Below are 15,229 nucleotides of genomic sequence, written 5' to 3'. Positions count from 1 at the left end.
TGAAACTGCACGGAGATCGGAGACGCTAGGGCATGCACGAAGATGCCAGGATATTCATGGAAATACACTGTCATCTTCTCAAACGATAATGTTACCGAGATAGGCTGTGGTGGCTGCAGCGGCGGCAGCGGCGGAGCTGGAAGCTGGTTCCGACAGTAGAACCGACAGAGCCCGTTCGGGTGTGACTTCTGAGCTGGCTGATGCCTCAGGCGCCGACTATTATAACCCACCGGTTTCAGAATATTCACCAGTTATGAGACGCCCACATTCCCAATTAATTCTATCATACTGTCTGATAGAGCACCCGATCCACCCGCCCCAGGCACAGCTAACCACCCAAAACGGCTCACACAGAACCCGGAGACCACGTCGGTTCTTATAGCCCAAGACTCGGTCCGTTCCAGCTTGAAGGCATTGCGCATAAGCCCGCCAGAGACACGAGTTTCATATCGGTTCAACACCGCTATGAGCGCATTCCCCTTACTCCGCCCAGTGCGCCGACATTTAGTAGTGAAAGCCCAATTGACAGCGATCGGCGAATTAATCGGGGTATTACGGGCGCGCCGCTAGGTATGGGATGGGAAAGGGAGGAGACGGCGCTGCCATGAGAGGTGCACGCTCGGTGATTGAGAGGGGATGGCAGCGCGACGGTACAGGGATTGAGTGGTTGTGTGGTTAGAACGGCCGGCTTTTTTATCATTGTGGCGGAGATGTAGCAGTTGGTAGCAAGCAGATACCTTTACTACAAGGTCTTCAGACTATACTCATTGGCATCTCGAATTTGCTCGGTTACGCTAAACACTGAACATTTTTGTGTGGAAGAAAAAGAACTTGTTATTTGAACGTCACGCGTGAGAAGCTCTTTGCCCTCAAGCACGACCGTCGCTCATGCTATCACACCTCTTAGACATTCGACCCCGATCATCCAATCCCACCCCTACCGCTCCCAGCATCGTCATCCCCCGTTCTCCCCACCCCGCGGCGACTGACCTTGTCCGAGTAGATGGCCAGGCTGGACATGGGGTTGATGACGACGGTGCTGGCCCCGGCCGCCGTGTGGATCAGGTTGCCGCCGTAGCGCTGCCGTAGCGTGTGCAGTACGGAGGACTCGTTGAGGTGTCGCAGCTGGGAGAGTTCTTCGCACTGGTCAAACTGCGGCGGGTTGGCCTGTCGGAGTGAGGGGAGGGTCAAACTACGGCGGGGGTTGGCCTGTCGAGAGGGAGGGAGGGTCAGACTGAGGCGAGTTGGCCTGTCGGAAAGGGGAGGGTCAGACTGAGGCGAGTTGGCCTGTCGGAAAGGGGAGGGTCAGACTGAGGCGAGTTGGCCTGTCGGAAAGGGGAGGGTCAGACTGAGGCGAGTTGGCCTGTCGGAAAGGGGAGGGTCTGACTGAGGCGAGTTGGCCTGTCGGAAAGGGGAGGGTCTGACTGAGGCGAGTTGGCCTGTCGGAAAGGGGAGGGTCTGACTACGGTGGGGGTTGGCCTGTCGAGAAGAGGGAGGGAGTCAGACGCCACTGCAGTCGAGGCAGCCTGGGTGGGCCGCGTCAGAGGGCTGTCGAAGGAATGTCACCGGTGTTCTTCAGGTTCGGAGACGTGAAATTCAAGAGACCTAATGACAGAAGATACCCGATCGACAGGAAAAGTGCGTTGTGCAATATTCGTCTATTACACAAGCTAAACATGATTACAAACAAAAGCGTCATATAGAAATGAAAATCGGAAGATGATAGGTGATCAGTGGTCATACTGACGTAATTATACGGAAATACAGGCGGATATTGAAATGTTATCTATGCTGGGAAAGCAAGAATACATCAATTCCCAAAATATCACGACACAATACTGATGGATACAGAGACAAAACTGTGCCAATATTTCAGCTAACACGGATGTAGATATCAATGAATTACGTTAAAAATGCCTGCAATCGACGTGCAATCATCAAGGAGTCGAATGAAAAGTGTTGTGGGAATATTGGTTGATAACGGAGCTTGTCTCCTCCGCGGTACTGAGCTCTAGGCTTAGAGACCAGCACATAACAAGAATGCTTGTCGGCTTGAATCTCCAACTACACTCCTGAAACTACTCTCCCAGGACTAAACAAAGACAAGCTTGTTGCTTTCGTTTGAGGTCCTCTGTTACAATGACGACATGGATGGTTTTGTTTCTACTGCAAACGTGCACAATACAGCAGGATGGTAAAATGAAGAAAATTAGTCAGAAACAGCAGTGCGACATGGCACAGTAACTGGACCGACACAGTGTCCGTCTGGGAACGACCGGCTAGCAACAGTGCCGGAACGATGCACCTCTGTAGTATTTACTCATTCGATCATCATAATACACCCATAGACAGTGTGTCGATGACTGCACAAACACAAAGCAGCCGGGATGGTGACAAATGGTAAACAGGCTACCCATTGTGCGCATTGTGCATCATAATGAGGCATATCAATACGAGACGTAATGCACAAAGAAGTCCGAGAGTTACAGCGGTGAATAAGATGCAGTCCAAACAAACCACTTTTTGCACTTCCACTTTTCGGGGGTGTCCTGTTCGGCATGCTAATGATAGCGCTTTTTAAACCAATGTACGAGCCATTATTTGCTGATCTCCAGAAGTTTCTCGGCGTGAATAAGTCGCATGATGTGAGACCAACTTGTCAGCTATAAAATAGAGTGGCATCTTGAGTCATATTATGGGCGCTGAATACATGCCACCCTTTTGCCATCCTTTTCTAGCATTCAGCGCCCTAACCAGTCGGCTATCCAGATTCGAGAGCCCACGCCCTCCGTCGCCGTCGCCTACCTTTTCGATATCATCCTCGTCGACCTCGATGGTTTCCCCGGTATCCTGGAGGCGGATCCGGACCCGGCCGGACGCCGGCGGGTCCGTCTCCGCCCCCGCGCCGGCCGGGGTCCGCAGCAGACGAGCGGCTGAGAATCCATCCTTGTGGACCAGCCACACTTGTTCGGCGTCCAGCCAAGCCTTCTCAGAGGCCAGCTGGTCCTCAGTTTTCGCCTGGAGAAAACACACACACACGGTATAGTCAGTAAGCAGTCAGATAGCAAGACATAGCCGGGTGGGAAAGCGGTGTGTGCATGGAGATTGGGGCTACACAGGGCGGGGGTGTGCCCACGTGACCATACATGGCGAATTTTTACACTGATATATCATATACAAAATGTTCATACGAGCACAATGAAATGAAACACAAGACAGTCATGAGCATTCATTTGTACCTGAACGGTAGTCAAATAATGGAATGTGGCAGCCAGCGGCATATTGACTAATGATCACAAAGCGAGTTGCATAATGCAAGTTTAAAGCAAAAACTTTATGAACAATGCATCAAACACGGTAAAAAGACCCGATTCAAAACAAAAATAAAGAAAGCAACTATCAACAATAACACTGATAACAAAGCATGTCACCGCGCACAAAAGAAAACAAACCCCTGCTCATTGTGCAGCCGTTTATTTATACAACCCCGTATAATACAGCTCCATCGGGGGCGGCCGGTTGGCGCTATGAACAATCCATCTTCCGGGCCCATTTCACACTGCCAACGCTGCCGGCCTGGACCATGGGGGAAGTAATCAGCCAGCCATTGTAGCGCCACCTGCCAGTCATCGCTCACCATATATGAGATGATCGCTGATCGCGGCCCGTTTTTAAGAGCACTCAACTCATCCAAACATCCGCCCTATGCATAATCAATCACGCCCGACGCCTGTGCGGGGCTCAATCCACTCGGGTGCCGGAGTCTCATCCTCCGTCGACCTCTGCCGTCTCGGCACCCGAGCCTCCCGCTCCGGCCGCCCCTCCCCCGCATACTTCAGCGTGACGATGCCAGCCCATGACACAGCCAGGCAGCCCATTACCCCTGCCGCCCACACCCTCCCAGCCCGGCCGGCCAGCGCCTTTTGCTGCATAATTAATACGGGATCTGCGCGCGGACCCGGCGGCTGCTGCGATGGTGCGGCGGCGGTCCGACGGACAACTGAATGGTGCTGCTGCCCACGCGCTGCCGACCCGGCCCGGCCCTCTGCATCAATTAGACACCCGCATGCAAATACAAAACACGCTCTCTATTCGTGCGATTCTGATCTGTCAGAATGGAGAGTGGTGGTGGCGGCTGCTGCACGCGAGTGGGCCGCACAAGGGGCGAGCGGGGACGGTCAGGAAGAGAGACGGTAGGTGGGCGGAGTCGGACCGACGCCGCGACTCTATCCCCCTCCCCCTAAACGGACCGACACCTGGTCCAGTAACCGACCCCAAGGGTCGGTTAGTCGATCCTACACCCAACAAACTCGACCTTACGCCATCGCTCCTACAAGGACACTCACCGGATCTAAGGGGTTCAGCAGCTCACATGTCGAAAAATCGCCCGCTTACTCTGCACTGACCAGAGGTCCGCCCTGAATTAGTCTGTCCAGCCCCTCTCAGCAGCTTCAGCCCCTCCCCGCAGGCCACCCAGCAACAGATCACCGAGTCCAGTGCAGGACGCCCTTTACCACCCAGCTCCACCCGAGACCATCTATTCAGCCAAACAGCCTCCATTCACCAATGCCATGAGGCCGTACCCGATTAACCATTCAGCTCGTCGGAGACCAGACACCAGTATTATAAAATTACGACCACCCTTAACTGAGTCAACAACCGCGCGCAACAAAGAGCGACTGTAAAATGTTATCTGCAAATAGCCTGAACCATGAGTGTTCCCATTTAGAAACCACAAAACAAATCGAGCTGTGTCCCACACATGCGCAAGACGGAGTCATTCACTATCCAATGTAGGTTTACGAGATCTCTTGCAGTGTTCACCAAGATCGCTGTCAGCGAAACTGCTTAAAGTTAAACGACATAGCTGAACAGCAATAAAGCCAAAAATAAACCCACAAATAAGTATGTTCAGCTACTTACAAACAACAAGGACATGCCAGTAGCAATTGCAGCTTCTACAAATCGCAGCAGCTGGATCAAATCTACAAAATGAAAACTAATAGACCCAACAAACTTTCCCAAAACCAATATGAAACACTTTGATAACCAAAACCAAACCGGAGCAGCCGTCGTTTTTTCCCAAGCGGATTTACACCATAAAATACAGCCTTCAGAATGCTCAGCTGGGCAGCAGGAGTCCATGGGATGTCCAGGGGATCCAGCTCCAAAACGCAAAACACAGCAGCGGCAGGCGGATGATCGGGATGCCAGCGACACCAGCCAGCACTGCCAGAGGCGACATCGGAGCTGCGGAGCGACCAGCAATCTCACCGGAGCCGGAGTCAGGGCCGGAGCCGGAGCCGGAGCCGGAGCTACGGCCGGCGCTGGGGCCAGGGCCGGGGTGCGGATAGTCGACGGCAGCACGACCGGGAGAGAGCTGAAGACGGGGCCAGCCGCAGAGGCGGCACCAGCCGCTGAAGCGGACCTCCCTTGCTGCTGCTGCTGGTGCTGGTGCTGGGTCAGCCGGCCGGCCCAGCACATCAGCAGGTCCACACACTGCTCCCAGACGAGGCACCAGCAGTGGCGGCACGGCGAGGACCGGTGTGATCAGCAACGTTAACACACACACTTACACGGATGGATGATGGGGGCACAGTGACGAAAGACAAAAGAAAGACACACAACATAATGGTATGGGGGACGTCAAACATTGGGTAGCTCCAGATCGAACAAAAGCTGCACGCACTTACCTGGAAGGCTTATGGAGAGGTTGTCTAGCCGGACAAGTGCTAAGGTCCATTCTAATTTGTGTAGTGTTATGGTCTGTTGACCTCTAGCCCTGAGTCCGTACCCAGAAGTCATACTGAAAATAAATCTGAGAAGTTTCATTAAATTGAACGGGATGCTACAGGCTTAGAATATTCTCTGTGAGATCGACAACCATTCGACAGTGATAAGGAAGCAGTACATATACATACTATCGCCGTCATTCAGAGATCCTTCATTCAGCCTTCCCGTCGGCACGTCAATAACGCCGGATCGACAGACAGTCGGGCGGGCGGACCGGCGCATGTGACCCCGAAGTGTGCCGTTCCATCTGGGTAAAGGTCACCAGAGGCCGTCCGACACGCCAGCTATGGGCCGAACGCCGATCGCCGCGCCAGATATCGGCGCGCCGCGCCAGATTTGAGCCGCCCGCGCCAGCCGCGACCCCAGCGCGCCGCGTTTGGCGAGACAAGCGCGTGCTTCCTTCCTTCCTGGTGGCTCACTTCTGCCGACGAGGGCCAGTCGTCGGCACGGATCCAGATGGACCGATTTAGACGGGCGGTAATCACCAGTGAGCCCTGACGCGCGCACGCACACGGCGACCCCGCTGCGGCCGGGGTCTGCGCCAGCAGCGGGCGAACGTCAGCGTGACGGACAGGCAGCGTCAGTGGCGGCGACAGCCTGCTCAGTGGTCCGTCAGTGGCGGCGACAGCCTGCTCAACGGTCCGTCAGTGGCTGTGGGCCACACGGGAACCGAACCGACAGTACTCGACACCGAGCATAGAAGACCGGGGTACAAGGGAGTCCAACCGGGGATCTAACCAAGAGATAAGCCAGGGTCTAACAGAACAAGGAGAGAAATTCCAGCCAGAGTCGGAATTCGGAATTCACCACACTCGCCCGAGATGTGGACAATGATATTCAGGCATCCGGAGGACGAAATATGCGCGGCCACCCACAGACCTTGGACTACCGGCAGCCCACCTCCGGGGTCGGGTCATTAAAGGACCATCAGAGGTGACAGTACGAGGAGAGACTGAAGGCCAGCGTGCGGACTGAATTTAGATCCTAAAACAAGGACGGGAGCCAAGTTTGGTGTGTTGAAATATGACACCATTTACTTATATGGATAGCTAACACCGCGGAAGTACTCTTCATATTATCCAAATATAATGAAACAAAAGACGCAAAAAAGCATCAGAGACCTAGCATTTTAAAATGTACGAGTATAGCAATACAACGGTGATTGCAAGCAAATGGTCCAATACAAGAGCCAAATACACGATCCGCATTTACCATTCGAATCGTTTGGCGAATGACAGGCCAAACCCGGCGGCTCGCCTGGCGTTTTCCGGATACCCCGGGGTTGCACGGGGAGGCACCCTGGCACCCGGAATGCCCCAGACTCCCGCTAATGTCAATTGTCAACATCAGCTAATCAATACGGAATTGCATGAAATCAGCAGCGATGTATCCAGTCACGTCACACGACTGTGACGAACAGTTGCAGATCTCCAGTCCCGATAGTGCTCATGTCCAGATGAACAAGCTCCAAGTTTACTCCACGAATTCCCAGGGTTGAACAACGGAATAACATTTTAGCTGCTTAAAAAAAAGCACACTGCAGCCTGGTCCGTCACTGCAGTACACGTCTCAAATCATCTCAGATCGTGGCCTGGCCATGAAGCTGACCTCTGCACTTTATCGTGCCGCGCCGGCGACCCGCGGCTTGCTGCTATTGCCGCTATTGGAAAACATCCATCCCATCATCACCAACAACACAATTCGTTTGTCTCCGCCTGTCTCCGACAACAAGCATCACTCCGCGCCTCTCATCCGAGCTCCGTCCCAATCTACCGGCTATATAACTCGCCCTACCCCACCACAGACATCATCTACCCCAAGCGTGCGTCACGTCCACAGCGTATCATCCAAATCTCGGCGATGATGACAATTCAGCTTTACTGCCGCGCTGATTGCCGGTGCCATAAAACGTCACTGCGCCCTCGTCTCTGAGGTCACGGCGGGCTCGGCGAGTCGTGACAGTGCACCAGGCACCTGTTTGGATGCCGGGACGTGACCCCGCATCACCGCCAGCTGCTGGGATCAAACAGAGCGCCCTGACGAGCCCGGCAGACTGTGGTGTCTACAGGCGGGGCCGATCGGCCGGGCACCGGCAATAACGCAACGGTGGACCGAGTTATAGCGGAACGGCACGGTTGGATGATAAGAAAGAGAACGATCAGTCATTTTGTCATTGAAGGATTAATTGTTTAAAGCACTTATTAAGGAAAAGCTAAGAATTGAGTTATATCATTAATAAGTTCAAATTATCGATCATTTGCTTCATAGTATCTATCAAAAATCAATCCCCAAAGTAGCAGAGGCCCGAACAATGTTACACTGTGAAAATCTATCAGTAGGAAAAACGGCGAGGAGCCGGGACATTCGACAAATGGAACGTCGTTGGCTCCCTCGCATTCAGAGGGGCGGGACGGAGGAACGTCAAACAGCGTGGCACTCGAATGTCCTCCTGAAGAGAGCGAAAGTTGGGCAACGAGGGCGGTGAGCGCCGAGCGAGGACGGTTGTGGATGGCAGAGTGCGCCCAGCTACGTGCTCGGGGATGTGAGAGGGGTGCACTCCGGGAGGTAAGAGAGTCCGTGCTGGGGGCGCAACCCTCCCTTCAGGCAGACCAGAGTAGGACACGGCCCAGTGTCCTGCACCGGAAGGGGGCCACAGGGAGCAGCCTTGACATCAGGGCGTCACGGAAGACTCAGAGGAGAAGTGGAAGACAGTGGACGCTGGCGGAGGCGGGGAGACGCGGGCGGTCCGCAGAGGAGACAAATGACAGGGCGTACCGTGTCCTGTCGATACCCTCAGACCCTGGGCTCCCCGCCCCCGACCGGACACCGTGCCTTATGCAAGGCTAATGAAGCGACAGCTCAGGGCCAGTGGATGCCACCATTGATCACCGGGGGGCTAGGTCTGGATTGTTTGTCAACAGACTGGGCGCGGCAGCCCCCGACACGCCAGGACTATATGTCTGACTGACCCGGACACGTTTCTTTGGGTGTCCGTGATGATGACGATTAAGGTTTTGGACCATCACAACAATGGAGTATTATAATAACAGCGCATCACTGAGGTGTTCACTATATCTCATGTCCCTTCAGAGAAAGACTGATAGAACGCAAAACATGGCACAGAGCACGACCGTGCCATGAACAGAGACAAAAAACAAGAGACATTTAGCTTTCTTATGGACGACATTTTCGGCAGCGAGAACACGGCCCACTTCTCTTCCCACCGCGTCGGTAGCACCAGCGGCACGTGCGCGGCCCACCCTGTTGACTCAGGCGGCAGACCGCAGCTGAGACACGTCACACCGTGCCGGAAGAGACACTCGGTCCGAAATAAGCCCCCGGAAGGCGGGCCAGCTGTGTGCTGAAGCTGAGAAAACACGTCTGATGGGACGCAGCGAGGTGGCTGAGGGTGCCAAGGCGGTTCAGCGCTTCTTTAGCCGGCCGGGCGGCGGTGACTGATGGTCTCTACAGAGGGAGGTCCCGGCATTAGACACCGGTAAGAGCGTCTAGGAGGCGGACAGGGAGCGCTGGGTTCCCCGGCACAAGAACAACGCAACTGTGCGTGAATTGTACGGCAACATTGGCCGCGGTGACTGACGGAAAGTGGGCGGACTGGTATTGGATCAACAGCCTCGGTTACAAGGCACTGTGTTGCAATCATCCACTTACGTGCATCAAACTCGAAATAACGCAGAACTGAAGTGAAAGAGCTTGCTATTTTATCGCTTTCCTGTAACATTTTTATTTTACACTGATTGGTTTATATTTGATAAAACTGTTTTGCCCTGCGATCTATCGCTTGTTTCGTTTTCTACAGCGGGAACACCCTTCTTCGCTGTTCTCTCTCGGTTTGTTGATACAAAGATGTGCCAACACGTGGATGATCGTGTCGAGGCATCTTAACGAAAGGCAAGTTTTTAGGCCGACGAAACGAAAAGTAGAAGTCATTCCCAGTGTGCCGAATAGCCAATATCCTACAAGAAACAATCAAACTAAATCAAGCTAAAAATATCAGAAGCTGTACCCATCGCCGAAGTCTACATGCAGTTCTTCCATCATTCACCGCCACCATTCCATCGCGTGACGGTCTGGGCTGGGGCGACGGAGCCGTCTCCTCATTCCGTTCCACATCGCCCCGTGGCGAACCTCGCGGTCCGACGCCGAGCGTCCGGCGGCGGGGCGGGCGCACTTCTCACGACACAAATCAATCGAGCGGACCATAATTGGGAACGGGCGGGACCGAGCGCGTCCATCCGGGGCACTCCCGTCAGTGTCGCCCTTGAGGTCAGGCTGTATCGGGACAGGATACGTCGTGACATGAGACGGAACAAGGCGGCGAGGAAGGGGAGGATCAGAGTTCAGGAACAGAGGAGTCAGGAAGCGGAGGATCTCCTTCCTGGGCATGACACTGCGGTTGGAACACCAATGTTTATGTAATCCAACGACACCAGGGTCAACGTCGTCCACGGATGTCATCGTCATCCTCCTCGTCGCCTCGACGTCTTGTTGTGACGGCTACCGGCATAAGTAGCACGGTTCGATGCGATCAGAACCAGTGCATCGCCGGTCGGACAGCGGTTCGAAGCTGATCAGATCTCCACGTCGAACGTGGAGGTCACCGTATGGTTGTGAGACGTAAACTCGGGATGATCGCATTACTCAGTCGGTTCTCGACCCGACCGGAATATCAATGTGTTTAGTAACTGGGCTGCGGAAGTACTGCACTGGATACAAGGTCCGATGCCGAAGAGAAAACTACCATAAATAACAGGACGGCACGGAAGGAAAAGAAAACAGCGGAGAGATCCACTTAGTGAGTGGGCGAAAGCAGCCGCCGGGCGGCATCGGCTTGTTGCAAAACCCAGTTGTCATAACATCGTCCTGCGGCTCCGTGCAACAAAAATGCGGGCAGCATCTGGTGACCATGATGACTCTCAAAGAAGAAAAACAGTCGAGAACACTTGAAGTCACTTACCGTGCTCTGAAGCCACCGCGTGTCTAGCATGCTATCCATTGCATGCTACATTTGTTTACAACGTTCCGAAAAATCCCAGGCTCCAGCCACTCAGTGCGGCACCATCTAAACTCAGAAATTATCCATAGTCCCGACCTGACCGCGCTCGAGTTCACCCTTCCGTCAGTTTGTCGGTCGGCCGACCGCCCGACCGTCCCGCCGGCATCACCGATCGGGGTCAAGTTCATCGCTCCGTTTCGGCCAGCCATTGATGGTTTTCCGGGCGGAGGCGGTCGTGCGTGGGCAGCTCTAATCAGTCTGCCCGCCCATCTGTCTGCCATATCCGCGCCAGTTTCCGCAACGCGGAGAGCAGAGCTGGAGGCTGTCCTTCCGCCACACCATAGCCAGAAGCCTGATTAGTAGATCTAATGTCCTGGACACCCCCGCACTCAACAGATATGGAGGCCCAGCTGAAATGTGTCCTGATGTCGACTGCAGTCTGCCCGGGCGGGGCAGCGTCTGCCCTAAGTGCCACGGCGCGGTGGTCCGAAGGTCTCAATCGGGCTACACTGCTCAAGCGATGCTGGCCGATATGGCAAAGTGCATGAGTGGGCTTCGCAACCTGGACGCCAGGAAACAAACCTGTCGGCATTATATAGTTTCGTCGACAAGCGCAACCGTCATCGCCTCTCATCGATCAAGGGCAGGTAACAGCATGGCTGTCTAAGGGTTAAATAATATAGAAAATATGGAAATCACCTTCACCAGAGTAGGCGAGCCAGACCCTGACAATCACTGCATTCTGTACTGAGCCAGGGACCTCTTCAATTTGACGCAGCAGACGGTCAGCTACGAGGATCGAAGCAGCCAGGAGCCCGCCCACTGACCAGCGCGATGTTCGGGGACGTCCAGGAGGCAGTCCCCAGCGAACACCGGACACGACGGTCCGCCGACACGCGACATGGGCCGCGCTCACCGGTTCCCGGCGATTTATGGGACAGCGTCCACGACACTACACGACACGACACGACAGACGACACAGCGGCCTGCCATGAACCAACAGCTGCGCAGACGGTCGGCCCGAACAGTTAGCAGGTACAGAAGCGCTGGGAGCTCCCACGACATACGTTGCATTGCATCGACTCGCGTCCCTCGTGCACCGCGGAGGACGCGACCAGACGAACCAAACCGAGCCCAGCAAGGTCTCGGATGTCCTAGGTGTGCCAAGGAGAGACTTCTTCGCGCATCCCGCCACAGCCTGCCGGCCCATCCCGAGCCGAAACCTGGGTAAACACTCGGTGCGCAGAGGTGGCGTGAAGCGTTCAGCCCCGCATGATTTATCTGCGCACGATCTCAACGGGCCCGCATTTATCTTGCCGGGGCCTTGGGTCGGCAGCGTCGGCCGGGCCGGCGTGACCCGCTGACCTGGAGAGGCCGGCAGCCGCCTCCTCGCCATCAAGGGCACACGCCAGTGCCACGTGACAGGGGTGGCGAGCAGGCGCCGCTGGGAACTGTCCGATCGCGCTCCGCCAATTATGGAAATGGGCATACGGTGCCAACGGCGCGTCATCGTTGAGTTATGAGTCTGATAATGGCGCACAGGTGAGAGCGGGATATTGTGTGATGTGGGCATAAGGCTTGTTTTCCACGCCCGCTCAGAAGACCGGATGGTGCATTCCACGCCTGATTAATGCATGCGTGTGATTGTGCCTGCACCGGTGCACTTTTCTTCTCTCCGCTCTGCTGCCTTTGGGCAGCAGAGGCACAACGTCAACCATCAACCACAACGTTAGGAATGGCACAACGTCAGCCATCTATTTCACGCAATCAACAAACATGAATAAATCATATGCACGGCGCCGTCATGAAATGGACGATAAATCTCATTTAACGTCTGCTGGCTGTCATTGCAGAGGCCCCCGGCGCTGCGAGCCGGGTCAGCTCGACGGTGCCAGGACAATGCCGCGAAGGTCAGTCGAGACCAGCCTGCAGGCTGATGGCACAAGGCTCAGCATGTCACGCCCAGACCTACAGAGACTAGTTCGCAAACGAGATGGTAGCGCCGTAACCTATCCAAGCTGACGTGGGCCAAACTATTTGGAGGCCCACATAAACTCCTTTGGCGTCAAACAAACGTCGATCATGAAGCAGACCACCCTGATCGGAAGCTGTCCAAGTCAGCCCACCAGAGACTCGTCCGATCGCTTCATCTCCGTTCCACCGCACAAAAACCATCCACAGACCCCACCGGCGCGTGCCCGCCCCAAATGAACCGTCCAACACAATGCCTTCCCGCCGCACGGCCTCACCGCCGCAATCCGGCCGGATCCTGGCGGCGGCGTGGCCACGTATACCACAGGCGCACGCACGAGAGGCCTCCGGCACACGCCATCTCAAACCGGGGCAGTTCGGTACGGATCTCAGCCGCTGGCAGGGCTGAGATCCAGCCATAAACATGAAACAAATGGGCTCGTTTAAAACGGCAATAAATCGCCGGACCAAGGCAGATGCCTGGTCTGATCACGCGTATTGGTGGGTAATAAGGTCACAAACATTACGTTACCGGGTCGTCAAACGGATGCCGTCGAATAACTGTACCAAATACAAGGTTGACAATGTAAGAAAGCCGAATCTGTGTGTGCTTCGTGATGAGACATTCGTCCACGTCTCAGATAATTCCAGAATGCACACGTCGAACAGCCTAAATTCGGACTTGAACAATGATAATGCAATCAGGCCTAATACATGAATTGCATTATTAATTTGCGCCGTTTACTTTCTATGCATCACACAGGTGACACCAATCAATACTCCCGAGGTTCGTAGGACTTATTCGTGGCCATACTCGCCGAAGGAAGTTGTCGATCCACGCTTGCTGCCCAATCCATAACCATTGCCGACAAATTCACACGAAGATAAATCCATAGACTGAAGCGATACCTTGTCAGCCTTCAGCCCTCCTTATTCGGTTAGCCAGGAAGACAAAACAAGGCCTACCTGAGCCTGGACATTGTTTGGGCATAGCCACATCAATCTCGTCTGGTCTTGGCTGTCCGAGAAAATAAATAACGAAGTGGATGTTAAAGGGCAGGGCCAAATTAAACACTTCCGCTGGCACTGATGGGTCGAACAGGGCGGTGCCGCCGCTCATGGAAATTCATGAGCTGCTACACTAAGCCATGCATGTTCTAGACAAGGTCAGAAAATGGCTTGGACAGAAGCCGATCTGATAAAGACGCCGTTCGATCAACTTCAAGTTCGTAATGGACAAGGACTGCCAAATAATGATAAAATAATGGATTTTGGGGGTGTATGCGAGACAACGGGGCTAAAAAGAAGCTTCGTTATCCGCAAAACGAAGACACATTGATTCAACCTCAACTTTTGACTGCAACAGACATTGAAGGTAGGGACTGAAAAAGTAGGTGCAGCGGGACAGACTGCGTCGGCTAGATGAAGAGGACGCGCCACCAAGGCCTGGCCGCGGAGATGGGCGCGGCCTTGGCCGACCCCCACACACACCTGGAGGTAGCCGCAGAGCCGGACACCCGCTCCCACGGCCACTAAGTGCGTCCGCTGCCGCCCACTGCACCAGCCGGCAGGCACACCTGCGTAGAGCTTCACTGCTGGGAACTCAGTTCAGAACGGCTTCTCATGTCCGTTCAGACGTCCATAGTGGCTCGACCTTTGGAAATGACCGACGGGGACACCCACATATCTTGGGGGTCAGGTGTCCGATAGGACATACCGGATTACTCTCACGAGCGACCTCCGCTGACCGCCTCAGGAAATGCCACAATCAATATTAATGTTAAACAAGTCTGATTTGGCTGGCCTCACTCAATCGTTGGACTTGGTCCCGTCTGGTCTCGAAGTTTACTGTCTAGCCATGACTCACGTCCATGACTCTCAAGAGTCTCATCCATGATTCCGTGACTCAACAAGGTCGAGTCAGACTACAAGGTACGATACAGATCGTGTTAATTTGGCACGGTAATTTTCACACTTACAATTTCTGCTCACCATAGCCAAGCTAATCACACCTAAAAAAAATATTCTATGTATAGTTTGCTTTTTAATCAAAAGTGGTTTGACTAGGTTTTTAAGCTATTCTCTTGACAAACGCCCCTTCGAGTGATCATGACTACGACAGCATTCGCAGCCCAGCGCTCACTCGGTCGGCAGTGTTGACAGTTGTCACTGCCGATTGTAGAGAAATCCACCGGTGGCACTGGCTCGTACTCACACGCACGGTCGCACACGCGTATACACAGCATATCTGGTACACGGTCGATGGTGAGGATGGAATACCAATGAGGCTGGCAGTCGAGTCTGGCTTTGTGTGCGTGTCCTGGTCCCCTTCTGGCGATCAAACGTGGAACAGACCAGCCCCACATAGACGCAGAAGGTTCTACTGCAATCCTACCACTAGTTGCAGTCTCATTGTTATCGGGACACACTAGGAACGCCCACCTGGAAGTC

The 15,229-nt window shown here is 54.2% G+C and overlaps 1 protein-coding gene across 2 annotated transcripts in view; it reads right to left on the bottom strand.

Annotated features, from left to right (window-relative positions):
• Positions 1 to 15,229, bottom strand: part of LOC122383198 (unconventional myosin-XVIIIa-like) — a 132,715-nt gene that overhangs the window by 64,115 nt on the left and 53,371 nt on the right. For both annotated transcript variants that reach the window (XM_043369362.1, XM_043369363.1), the window contains 2 exons: positions 2,806 to 3,018; positions 991 to 1,167 (listed from right to left, as the gene is read on the bottom strand). In XM_043369362.1, the coding sequence (XP_043225297.1) occupies positions 991 to 1,167; positions 2,806 to 3,018 (390 nt within the window). The remainder of the gene's footprint in view (positions 1 to 990; positions 1,168 to 2,805; positions 3,019 to 15,229) is intronic.

The sequence above is a fragment of the Amphibalanus amphitrite genome, unplaced genomic scaffold, assembly GCF_019059575.1.
Source record: "Amphibalanus amphitrite isolate SeventyFive unplaced genomic scaffold, NRLGWU_Aamphi_draft 000158F_arrow, whole genome shotgun sequence".
In the NCBI taxonomy this organism is placed as follows: Eukaryota; Metazoa; Arthropoda; class Thecostraca; order Balanomorpha; family Balanidae; genus Amphibalanus; species Amphibalanus amphitrite.
Note: the sequence above shows the minus strand (reverse complement) of the source record. Positions and strands in the feature narration are given on the sequence as shown.